This window comes from Ascaphus truei, chromosome 9, assembly GCF_040206685.1.
Source record: "Ascaphus truei isolate aAscTru1 chromosome 9, aAscTru1.hap1, whole genome shotgun sequence".
In the NCBI taxonomy this organism is placed as follows: domain Eukaryota; kingdom Metazoa; phylum Chordata; class Amphibia; order Anura; family Ascaphidae; genus Ascaphus; species Ascaphus truei.
In genome coordinates, this window is record NC_134491.1 from 48440535 (window position 1) to 48453184 (window position 12650).

The following is a 12650-nucleotide window of genomic DNA, read 5'->3' on the forward strand; positions in this document are numbered from 1 at the left end:
TATAATGTAGGACAGGACTCTGTGCAGGGAGTGTGACATGTATAATGTAGGACAGGACCATGTGCATGGAGTGTGACATGTATAATGTAGGACAGGACTCTGTGCAGGGAGTGTGACATGTATAATGTAGGACAGGACTGTGCAGGGAGTGTGACATGTATAATGTAGGACAGGACCATGTGCAGGGAGTGTGACATGTATAATGTAGGACAGGACCCTGTGCAGGGAGTGTGACATGTATAATGTAGGACAGGACCCTGTGCAGGGAGTGTGACATGTATAATGTAGGACAGGACCCTGTGCAGGGAGTGTGACATGTATAATGTAGGACAGGACCCTGTGCAGGGCGTGTGACATGTATAATGTAGGACAGGATCATGTGCAGGGAGTGTGACATGTATAATGTAGGACAGGACCCTGTGCAGGGAGTGTGACATGTATAATGTAGGACAGGGCCATGTGCAGGGAGTGTGACATGTATAATGTAGGACAGGACCCTGTGCAGGGAGTGTGTGACCTGTGCAGGGAGTGTGTGACCTGTGCAGGGAGTGTGTGACCTGTGCAGGGAGTGTTTTTACATCTTGTTCTGCTGGTAATACTTTATGGCAGCGATTTCCCAACAGGGGGTCCGGGAACCCGTGTGCGTGAGGGGTCTTCAAGGGGCTCGCTAAATCTGGGAATTGCTGTCACAGCAGGAAGTGTCCAAAGTTGCTCCCACAATGTTTTTGCATTCACTGTAGCAAGGCATTGTGGGGCGTGACTTTGGAAGTTCCCACAGTGAGTGACTGCTATACCCAATGCTGCCTGCACACTGACGGGCAGTTTGGGGCCTTATTAAGCGTGTGTTCCCCCCACAAGCTCAGGGCGCTATCCCTCCTGGGATCAGGCGCGCAGTTTGTTAGCGACAGTCTGAGTCAGCGATCAGATTTATTAATTAGGGGTTCGGAGGACAAATATTTTCAACCCAGCAGCTGTGACGCCATGTGGCAAATCTCGGAGGCTGCAGCGTATGGAGATTCCTCACTAATTCCGTTCCCTTGCAGATACTTCATCCTGGAGCTCTGTCAGGTTTGGGGACCCCCTTCAGTCCCCTCGGGCTGGTCACGCGCTCCTGAACCTCACCTCTTCCCACCTGACCGACTCTGACAAGGAGAAGCGCCAGGGGCGGAGCCTGTGCAGTGTCCTAATTATTGGGGGGTCTGACGGCTCTGGGAACTTTTACAGCGACACCCCCAAAATCCAGCTGGACTTGTCTGTCTGACTCCTCCACTGTTTGGCTGGTAGATCAAATAACATCCCTCCCCCTCTGGAAACATTCCTGCACCCTGCTCTGAATATCCCTACATACAGGCCCTGCTCTGCATATCCCTACAAACAGACCCTTGCTTGGTCTTCCATGTTAGTGGAAGTTGCCTCTGCGGCTCTCCTCGTACACAGTTTGTCCGGTTCAGTGTCAAGCAGGGTCTTCCTGGCGAGGGAGAGGGGGTGGGTGGAGAAGTTTGTTTTGTCGTGGTTTTTTTTTCTTTAAGGGGTTATTCCTAGTGCTGCACTGGTCCAGGAGCGGGTCAAAAAAATAAAATATTGAACTTTTCCCCTGGACTATAAAATGTTTAAATTAGTATTGGGGTCACAAGAAAATCCCTGAGACTGTTACCCTGGGATCTCAGAGGTGTGTGTGTGCGTGCGCCTGTCTGAGTACATCACGTGCTACTTTGTAACTAAAGACTGGTATCACGTCAACACATTACCACCACTGAACAGATGCTAAAGGAGAATTCACCCACTGCCCCGTCACCCAGGAGTGCGCCTCACCCACTGCCCCGTCACCCAGGAGTGCGCCTCACCCACTGCCCCGTCACCCAGGAGCGCTGGAGATGTTGCAAGGTTTAGTCGCCCAAAGTGCAGATACATAATCTGAGCCTGGGGCAGAGGTACAACCCGCTGGAAACACAGGAAACTCAGCGTTACTTGTTACTATTTATTGGTTTATCCCTTGATCATGTTTTCCAGTCCGACAATATAGCGGCCATTTTATATACCCTGTAGACGAGCAAAAAGCTGATCTGAAAAGTGTGTGTATATATATATATATATATATTTCTAATCAGGATGCAGATTGAGGGAATATCACAGGAAGGAGCTCTGAGGGGGAGGGGGACGTGCAAATTAAATAAACAAATTAAGGAAAGCGCTGAATCAGGGATATAAGTATCTAAACTATATTTGTGGGTGCTGCAGGAAAAACACCCATTCCCACTCCGAACATCAATCCTTAGCCCGGAGTTCCGGGGGGGTGTCCGGCTGCCGGGACGGGTGGCTGACATGGAAGGCCTCCAGCTGCAGCAGCGATTGGTTAATTCTGGTGATGATGGGATATGGAGTCAGGGGAACCTTAAACCTGCAAGATGAGGGGGAGAGAGGGAAGGTGTGAGAGGAGGTGTGCATCAGGAGGCTAACACAAGGTGGTGAGGTGAGCTGTGCGTGGGGTAAGTGTTGCAATAAAAGGGGACTTCAGTACAGTAGGGAGGTAGGAGTGACAACGTGTGTGAGGAGTCGGTGCAGGAATAGTAGATGATGCTGTGACATTTCTGTGTATGTGGGGGGGGTGCAGAAGTAGCGGGGGGGGGGGTGCAGATGTAGCAGGGGGACACCCTGACACTCACCTATCGGCGTTTGTCACCTGTGGTACCAAACACAGATCTGCCATTGTCACCTGGGGGGAGAAGAATCAGATGCAGGCGGTCTCCAGCAACTGGGAGCTCTTCACAAACCTACCCCAGCACTGCTCCTTACTGCCCCGGGGGCAGCTAGACACGTGCCACATATGGAGGAGGGGGCTGTGTGTGAATTATTTATCTACACAACGTACTTTAGAAACGAAAGAATCAAACTTTTATAGGGCCGGTGTCACAGTTTCTAGCACGGATCCTCCATCATATATTCTATTTACAGGCATACCCCGGTTTAAGGACACTCACTTTAAGTACACTCACGAGTAAGTACATATCGCCCAATAGGCAAACGGCAGCTCACGCATGCGCCTGTCAGCACGTCCTGAACAGCAATACCGGCTCCCTACCTGTACCGAAGCTGTGCGCAAACAGGGAGACTATAGAGCCTGTTACACATGCGTTATTTACATCAGTTATGCACGTATATGACGATTGCAGTACAGTACATGCATCGATAAGTGGGGAAAAGGTAGTGCTTCACTTTAAGTACATTTTCGCTTTACATACATGCTCCGGTCCCATTGCGTACGTTAATGCGGGGTATGCCCGTATTACATACATGCTCCGGTCCCATTGCGTACGTTAATGCGGGGTATGCCCGTATTACATACATGCTCCGGTCCCATTGCGTACGTTAATGCGGGGTATGCCTATATTACATACATGCTCCGGTCCCATTGCGTACGTTAATGCGGGGTATGCCCGTATTACATACATGCTCCGGTCCCATTGCGTACGTTAATGCGGGGTATGCCCGTATTACATACATGCTCCGGTCCCATTGCGTACGTTAATGCGGGGTATGCCCGTATTACATACATGCTCCGGTCCCATTGCGTACGTTAATGCGGGGTATGCCCGTATTACATACATGCTCCGGTCCCATTGCGTACGTTAATGCGGGGTATGCCCATATTACATACATGCTCCGGTCCCATTGCGTACGTTAATGCGGGGTATGCCTGTGTTGCATGCATGCTCCGGTCCCATTGCGTACGTTAATGCGGGGTATGCCCGTATTACATACATGCTCCGGTCCCATTGTGTACGTTAATGCGGGGTATGCCTGTGTTGCATGCATGCTCCGGTCCCATTGCGTACGTTAATGCGGGGTATGCCTGTGTTACATACATGCTCCGGTCCCATTGCGTACGTTAATGCGGGGTATGCCTGTATTACATACATGCTCCGGTCCCATTGCGTACGTTAGTGCGGGGTATGCCTGTATTACATACATGCTCCGGTCCCATTGCGTACGTTAGTGCGGGGTATGCCTGTATTACATACATGCTCCGGTCCCATTGCGTACGTTAATGCGGGGTATGCCTGTATTACATACATGCTCCGGTCCCATTGCGTACGTTAATGCGGGGTATGCCTGTATTACATACATGCTCCGGTCCCATTGCGTACGTTAGTGCGGGGTATGCCTGTATTACATACATGCTCCGGTCCCATTGCGTACGTTAATGCGGGGTATGCCTGTATTACATACATGCTCCGGTCCCATTGCGTACGTTAATGCGGGGTATGCCCGTATTACATACATGCTCCGGTCCCATTGCGTACGTTAATGCGGGGTATGCCCGTATTACATACATGCTCCGGTCCCATTGCGTACGTTAATGCGGGGTATGCCCGTATTACATACATGCTCCGGTCCCATTGCGTACGTTAATGCGGGGTATGCCCGTATTACATACATGCTCCGGTTCCATTGCGTACGTTAATGCGGGGTATGCCCGTATTACATACATGCTCCGGTCCCATTGCGTACGTTAATGCGGGGTATGCCCGTATTACATACATGCTCCGGTCCCATTGCGTACGTTAATGCGGGGTATGCCCGTATTACATACATGCTCCGGTCCCATTGCGTACGTTAGTGCGGGGTATGCCTGTGTTACATACATGCTCCGGTCCCATTGCGTACGTTAATGCGGGGTATGCCCGTATTACATACATGCTCCGGTCCCATTGCGTACGTTAATGCGGGGTATGCCCGTATTACATACATGCTCCGGTCCCATTGCGTACGTTAGTGCGGGGTATGCCTGTGTTACATACATGCTCCGGTCCCATTGCGTACGTTAGTGCGGGGTATGCCTGTGTTACATACATGCTCCGGTCCCATTGCGTACGTTAGTGCGGGGTATGCCTATATTACATACATGCTCCGGTCCCATTGCGTACGTTAATGCGGGGTATGCCTGTGTTACATACATGCTCCGGTCCCATTGCGTACGTTAATGCGGGGTATGCCTGTGTTACATACATGCTCCGGTCCCATTGCGTACGTTAATGCGGGGTATGCCTGTGTTACATACATGCTCCGGTCCCATTGCGTACGTTAGTGCGGGGTATGCCCGTATTACATACATGCTCCGGTCCCATTGCGTACGTTAATGCGGGGTACGCCCGTATACAATAGGGTCTGTGCACAGGCTTCCATGTATACAGTACAATAGGACAGCGGGTATCACACTGTATCAGGACCTGTGCCACCTGATGACCCCTGCACTGTACCTCATCTCCGACACAGTAACGTCCAGCTGTATCCTGCAGCATCTTCTCCAGAGCTACGAGGGAGAGAGGCTTATTATATACCGGGGGGGGGGGGGGGGGGGCGAGGTCGTCACAAGAGGTCTGAGAACGGGTATCGGGGAATAATCAGCGGGAAATACATGTTCAATGACAATGCTGATCGATACCGCCCCACCCCCTTCTCGCGGCGCATACAGGCTTCTTTAGGCAAAGCCATGCAATTAACTTTGAGGTACTGACCTTTGAAGTGGAATTGCACAGCAGTTTTTTTCCTTAGAAAGCTCTGGCTTTGCACAGTACCGCTGCTTGCTATATGGGGCTTCCACGACACGCGCTTGCAGATCTGTGCGCCCCCCCCCCCTCCCCGTACACTTACCTTCGAATCCACGTGTGATGAAATACTGCGCCCACTCCAGCTGCGTGGCCCCCACCTTCTGCAGCACAACAAGATTCTGAGGGGGACAGGACATGTCACCCCAAAAGTACTACACAGTACAGTGTTTACCTTGTGTCACCCAGTGGCCAGGGGGGGGGAGGGGGGCCCCACCCCACGTATCACCCCATGCGGTACCTGCAATGGTTGGATCCCAGACACGATGTGGTCGCTGATCATCCGGACCTGTGCTCTTTTTTTGGGGTCCCGCGGGAGCAGGGGGGGCTCCGGCCTCGTCTCATCCAAGTACTGAATTATAGCGAGCTGAACAGAGGTGAGGAGAGGAGTTACCATGCGCGCCACGGGCTGGATAATATGCAGACACACTATTACATTGCAGCCAGGAACATCCAATATTTGTATAAATAGGGTACGGGACGTGCGGATACGCTGGGGGGGGACACACCAGGAAGATGTTGGGTAAAGTGAGGGAATCCTGAACCCTTGTATACTGTCTCTCTAAGTAGGGCCACACAGTGCCCGGGGCACAGGGAGAAGGGACGCTGCTGCGGATAAGAGCTTCTTGCCCGGCTCCCTCCAGGCAGCGGCATAATGCCGGCGCTCATGACCAGTAAATTGCACAGGAGCCGGGTAGTATTAGCAGTGCACTGACACCAAGCGGCAGAGGGAACAGCGAACACCTGAGGAAGGAACATCTCCCTCTGCGCTGGGGGGAAAGGGAGAGAGGGGTGCTGGGGGAAGTCCCCCTCCGGGCCGCCTGCTGCACAGCAATTAATTAAACTGGGAGTCTGGAAAATGCACATTTTCCCTTATAGATATTACAGGTTACACAGCAATCTTGGCCCTATATACCTGCCTACTGTATATCCCACAATGTATACACATCTCGCGCTGGGATAGAACGGTTCTCGCACACAGGATCCCCCATACTTACTGACTGGCTCAAGGTGACCCCATCGATCCTCAGAGCTGGAACCTGCTGCATGGGATTCACCTCCTTATATTCATCGGAGAGCTGCAGAGAAGACAGAGTGGTGAGCGTCCAGCCCACACCCACTCCAACACACAGCCCTCACACCCCTCTCACCTGCACTCCGCCGTCCTTAATCAGATTGATGGGGCGCTGATCATACTCGATACCCTTCAGAGCCAGCGCTGTGAAGAGAAAGAGGAGCGAGAGAAGATCCCGTGTCACAATGCGCTGAGAGCGCGGACAGAGAGACGATTGTTCACATTAGTGACACCTCTCCAAATCAGTGACACCTCCCCAAATCAGTGACACTACCCCCCCGAGCCTTTCCATTCAGCAAATTCCTACGGTCCCAATAAATAAGAATTGTATTCCTTTTTTTTTTTTTTACGAAAGTTACAACTGACCAAGTCTGACCGCTGCACACAATCTCTTTGTGCAATAAGGCACTCGTAGATAACTCACCTATCCTTACTCTCCACGAGCAGGAGCTGCGGAAATAACCATACAGGAGTGGCTGGAATTGGAAAGAAGAGAGGTCATTTCTTATTGTATCGGTTAATCCTGACTGCTGCACCTACTGCCCCTCGTCCCCCCACTCTGCTTCTCAGCCGCTTTCACACAAGTTACAGTTAATACACTGCACACTTTTACCCCCTTATCTCTCTGTATTACAGCTCTGCGACCCCCACTACCACCGCTCACTCCCAGCCTCCCCCCCTGGACCCCTCACCTTCTGAGCTGACTCCATAACTCAGGTGAGGGGGGAATCGGTGCTCTCTATCAACCAGAATACAGCCTGAAAGCCGCCGCCGCCGTGTAACTGTGACAAGGCAGAAAATGATGGGACAGACTTTACCCCATGTGGAACTCATTACAGAAGGGGGGGGGGGGTTGTTAACCCTCCGAGTACCAGACAGGCAGCATAGGAGACAAGGCAGGGGAAACCACTCTCAGTCAACAGTAACTGTGTTAACCCACTCAGTGCCTGTAGTAGCTTAGTGCTAAAGAAGCACTGGTCTTAGATTTGGGAGAATCCATGTTTTAGGAAGTTACTTTGTCTAATTAGATAGTAAACTCTTTGGGTCAGGGATTACAGTATATTGCTGGAATGTGCCACACCTCGAGCGCTACAATCACCATGCTAAATTACCGTCTCATCACTCTTTGTCGACTAAATACATTTATTTTCAGTCAATTTTTTGGGCCGTTGTAAAATTTAAGAAAGTAAAAACTCTGTTTATATATTTTTTTTTCCCCAAACAATTTTATTAGGCATTCAGGTATACATACAGTGGTATTGTGCAAAAAAGCCTAACATTTTCCAATCCACAGTTTTTTTTGGGGGGGGGGAACAGAAAGACAACCGCCGTTGTCCGTAGAAAAGGGGGGAAGCCTTCAGAGAGGGAAGGCAGAGGGGAGGGGGGCTGAGAAGAGAGGGGGGGGAGAGGAGAGGGGGGGGACGGGATGGGGGGACCCATCTGACTGTTTGGGGGTATGAGCTATAGAGCATTGTTCGATCGCCTATGGTGGGGTGTCCGGTCTTTGGAGCGCTGGGATTGGCTGTCTGGCCCTATTGTTGGAGATCCACGGGTCCCAGATGTCCTCGTAAGCCGGCAGTTTTTGTCGAACGATGGCGGTGAGCCGCTCCATGACCATCACCTCGTCGACTCTTTTTCTGATCATTCCCAGTGCCGGCGTAGTTGTTTTCATCCAGGAGGCCGCAATACAGCATCGAGCCGCAGTGAAAATGAAGGATATCAATTTCCTGACTGGCCGGACAATGTCCTTCAGTGGTGCAGCCAGCAGGTAGGTCAGTGGTTCAATAGGCACTTCCAGGTCGGTGACCTCTTTTATTAAAATTTGGACCTTGGCCCAGTACTTTACAATTTCTGGACAGGACCACCAGATGTGGACCATGTCCCCTCTATGACCACAGCCTCTCCAACATAGATCTGATGCCAGAGGGTAGATTTGGTTTAATCGGGCTGGGGTAAGATACCAGCCAAACATAATTTTATAAATGTTTTCCTTTATTGTAGTACATAGGGAGGTCTCCAAGACTGTCTCCCAGATTTCTTCCCAAGTCTCTCTGTCTATATCTGTGTTCAGGTCAGCTGCCCATTTGAGCATATAATCGTGCTCTTTTGGGGTCGAGAAGCGCTCTAGAGCCCCATATATGTCTGAGATTAGACCTTTCTGATGGGTCTTTGTCTCGCAGAGAAGTTCAAACGATGTGAGAGTGGGGTATTCTGGGAGAGGGCAAGTTGTTCTAATAAAGTTTCTGATTTGAAGATATTTGAATGTGTCGAATTGTCTGATTTGATATTTGGTCCTTATTTCTTGGAAACTCAGAAGCCTCCCCAGGCTCAGAAAATCCGCAATCGCCTCTATACCCCTTGTGCTGTATTGTTCGAACAGTTTAGATCCACATCCCGGGGGGAACTTTGGATTGTTAAAAATAGGGGTCAATTGGGAGCTTTTAGTAGTAAGGCCATATTTGTATTTACAACGTAACCACACATCCCATGTGAAACGGGAGGCCTGAAGTTTCAGGTTGTGTGTATGTCCCTCTCCTCTGTCCAGGCTCCAGAGGCAGGCTTGCAGAGAAGGCATTTTGGCACATTGAGTTTCTATCTCCACCCAACTACAACGGGTCGGGTCAGAATTCCACATTACCACCTGCTTGAGCTGTGCAGCTAGGTAATATCTGTGTAAGTCCGGTACCCCCAGACCTCCCCTAGATCTTGCTGCCATCAGCACCGATCTGGCGACTCGGGGTCTTTTGCCCTGCCAAATAAAGTGAAATATTCTGTTTTGCATGTTTTTGAGATCAGCGCCCGGGACGTGGGTCGGGAGTGTTTGAAAGAGATATAACATTCTTGGGAGTATATTCATCTTAATGGAAATCATTCGACCGAACCACGATATCTGGTAACCTTCCCACTGATCTAGATCCTTTTTGATCTTGTCCCATAATCGTGGGTAGTTATCCCGGTATAAATCCCGGTAGTGCCTTGACACATTAACTCCCAGATATTTAATGTGTGAAGGGCACCATCTGTAGTTAAAATTGGTTTTGAGGAGATTGACTTCGGGATCAGGGAGACTAAGATTTAGGGCCTCTGATTTGTCGCTGTTTATCTTATATCCTGATACTCTGCCAAACTCCGCCAGTTCCTTCTGGAGGTTGGGGAGGGAAGTTAGAGGTTTAGTCAGAGTAAGGATGATGTCATCAGCGAATAGGGAAATTTTGTATTGTGTTTTATCAATCGGGATTCCCTGGATATTCGGGTTCTGTCTTATTTTAGACGCCAGTGGTTCAATCGTGAGGGCGAAGAGAAGGGGAGACAGGGGGCATCCCTGCCGGGTACCGTTCTGGATTAGGAATCGTTCAGATCCTCCGCCCGAGAGGCGTACCGAGGCTGAGGGGTTCTGGTAAAGTGCTTGAACGCCCTTTAAGAACGAGTCTCTGAAGCCGAATTTAATCAGTGTTTGGTTTAGGAATAGCCAATCAATCCTGTCAAATGCCTTCTCTGCGTCAAGGCTTAGTAACATTGCCTTTGAGCCTGAAAGGTGGGCATGATCTACTAAGTTTATTATCTTGCGTGTATTGTCTGAGGCCTGGCGGCCCAGGACAAACCCGACCTGGTCCTTGTGTATTAATCTCGGGAGGATGGGATTAAGTTTGTTCGCCAAAATTTTACTATATAGTTTAAGGTCGTTGTTCAACAATGAAATTGGTCTGTAACTTCCGCATTGGGTGGGGTCCTTCCCGTCTTTAAGTATAAATTTGCGGACGACATTGTGGACGGGATAGGACTCCCTTCAAGGAATGAGTTGAACAAACTAAATAGATGTTTGGATAGAATGGGGAAGAATTTTTTGTAGTATGCATTCGTGAAGCCATCAGGGCCCGGCGCCTTGGAATTTTTGGAGGCTCTCACGGCCATTTCTAATTCGTCTAGCGTTATTTTCGCATTTAGGTAAGTATTCTCCTCTTCTGTTAATGAAGGGAGGTCGCATTCGGATAGGTAACCGGCGGCTAAAGCCGTATCCGTCTCTTTAGAGTTAGCAGAGTGGGTTCTTAGGTTATACAATTTAGTGTAGAATTTGGTGAATTCCTCTGCTATTTTTTTTTCGTTATATTGGAGTTCACCAGAGTTATTCCTGATCGCCGTGATTTGCGATCTTTTCTGTATGCCTAGTAACTTGCTGGCAAGAAGTCTATCGGCCTTGTTCCCTTTATCATAATACCTTTGACCCGTCCATCTAAGAGCTTTTTCTACATCTTCTAACTGGATGATCCTTAAATCGTTTCGAGCAGTTGTCAACTGTTTGTAAATTCTCCGGGAGGGGTTATTTTTATGCTGTTGCTCTAAGTCGATTATTTTGTCTGTGAGCTCTTTAGATAATCTGAGTTTAGTTTTCTTCCGGTGGGAGGCAATCGAGATAAGATTTCCTCGAATTGTCGCCTTATGGGCTTCCCACAGGCTTGCTGGAGAGGCTACAGAGCCTTTGTTTATTCTGAAGTATTCCTTAAGGGATTTCTTGAGTTCCATCACTGTCCCGGAGTGGTTCAGTAAGGAATCGTTTAATTTCCAGCAGTACGAGATAGTTTTCCCGAAGGGGATGGACAGGGTCATGGTGATGGGAGCATGATCTGACCATGTAATTGGGCCGATATCTGTATCAGTGGTGGCCTCTAGTACGTTCTTGGAAGCAAGGAAGTAGTCAATACGGGAGTAAGACTGGTGAGGCGCCGAGTAAAAAGTGTAATCTCTCTGTCCCTGATGCTGTGTTCTCCAAATGTCTACCAGAGAAAAGTCTCCCATAATGTCCTTAAATTTTTTCCCCAGTCTTTGTGACTGAGTGGAGTGCTACCGTCCTGGTTACCTCGATTTGTCTTCTTTTGGGTTGAGAGCCATATTTAAATCCCCTGCAATGAGTATTGAGGATAGGTATTGTGGGTCAATTTCTTCCAGAACCTACTCTGTTCATATTTTACAGAACCAGAAATTCAGAAACCTGTACCAGTCAAAGGCGCAAATGGTAATATATCCTGTCACAGTACTGATTTTATAACGGCACCCCTCAGAGCTCGATTATTTCAGATTCCGCTGAGCGGCAGCACGATCCGGTGACGTCACCCTCACGCTGCCGCCGGCCAGCATCTTGATTATACCAGGGAAACTGTAAAGCGGAGACAGGGAGGCGTGGCCGTGAGCGGTTCCCCTTCATTGGCTGGAACAGCTCACGTGACGTGGCCGTCGCCAGCCAAGAACAAATCAGGATCGCGCCAGGAGACATCCGCCCTACAGTTCCATGCAGTGTGCACACCGCAGCAGGTATGAGCGCTTTTATTGTTTTTTTTTTTATGTTTTTCAGGCGTGCGGCAGTGGCTCACGCGACTTTTGGTATAATCACCGCCTAACTGCTCCTATAACTCCACCCCTAACTGCTCCTATAACTCCACCCCTTAACTGCTCCTATAACTCCACCCCTTAACTGCTCATATAACTCCACCCCCTAACTGCTCCTTATAACACCTCACAAACCTTTTACATTGTTTTCATGCAAACCCTATATTGAGGGAGCCCATCACCATTTCTTGCCCCTCTGACACGCAGCAACTATATGAGTAATGCCAACATAAGACTGTTTATGGCTGCGGAAAAGAAGACAACTAGGCGGCCATCTTAAATGTGGCCCCTCGATACATTTGGTTCCAATCCTGGCCCTGCAGAGACAGGGCGGCTCTGGAGGCAATTGCCCGAATATAATTGCAATAGAGGGCAGTGGGGGCAGATGTTAACCCTTTATTGGCAGCGAAGGGCCCTGAGCACACGTGATCTCATGCAAACACCATAACCTACAACCCTGACCAATCAGGAGGCGGCATTCCCCCCATGTGCTGCACATACCTTCCCCAGCGCCGCCATGCTGCCACGGGGCGGATCTTTAAATCTTTGCCCCACTCACCTGATCGTATTGGTTAACATATCCTTAA

The 12650-nt window shown here is 49.7% G+C and overlaps 2 protein-coding genes across 3 annotated transcripts in view; one reads left to right on the plus strand and one right to left on the minus strand.

The window, feature by feature from the left end:
- The window catches only part of LOC142502281 (uncharacterized), a 28879-nt gene extending 27071 nt beyond the window's left edge, over window positions 1-1808 (plus strand). Inside the window, exon 9 of the mRNA XM_075613109.1 lies at window positions 1044-1808. Within this exon, the coding sequence (XP_075469224.1) occupies window positions 1044-1261 (218 nt within the window). The 3' untranslated portion in view covers window positions 1262-1808. The remainder of the gene's footprint in view (window positions 1-1043) is intronic.
- A 156-nt stretch (window positions 1809-1964) lies between these two features.
- On the minus strand, window positions 1965-12607 carry GSTZ1 (glutathione S-transferase zeta 1). Of its 2 annotated transcripts, none has more exons than XM_075614683.1 (9): window positions 12565-12607; window positions 7106-7157; window positions 6758-6825; window positions 6605-6685; window positions 5848-5973; window positions 5653-5728; window positions 5259-5311; window positions 2664-2713; window positions 1965-2398 (listed from the first exon to the last, which is right to left on the minus strand). In XM_075614683.1, exons 1-9 carry the CDS (start codon window positions 12580-12582, stop codon window positions 2266-2268), a joined length of 657 nt encoding a protein of 218 aa, XP_075470798.1. In that variant the 5' UTR covers window positions 12583-12607; the 3' UTR covers window positions 1965-2265. The 2 variants fall into 2 exon arrangements, with proteins under 2 accessions (XP_075470798.1, XP_075470797.1); XM_075614682.1 differs by lacking the exon at window positions 12565-12607 and adding an exon at window positions 7374-7463.
- Between the last annotated feature and the right edge of the window lie 43 nt (window positions 12608-12650).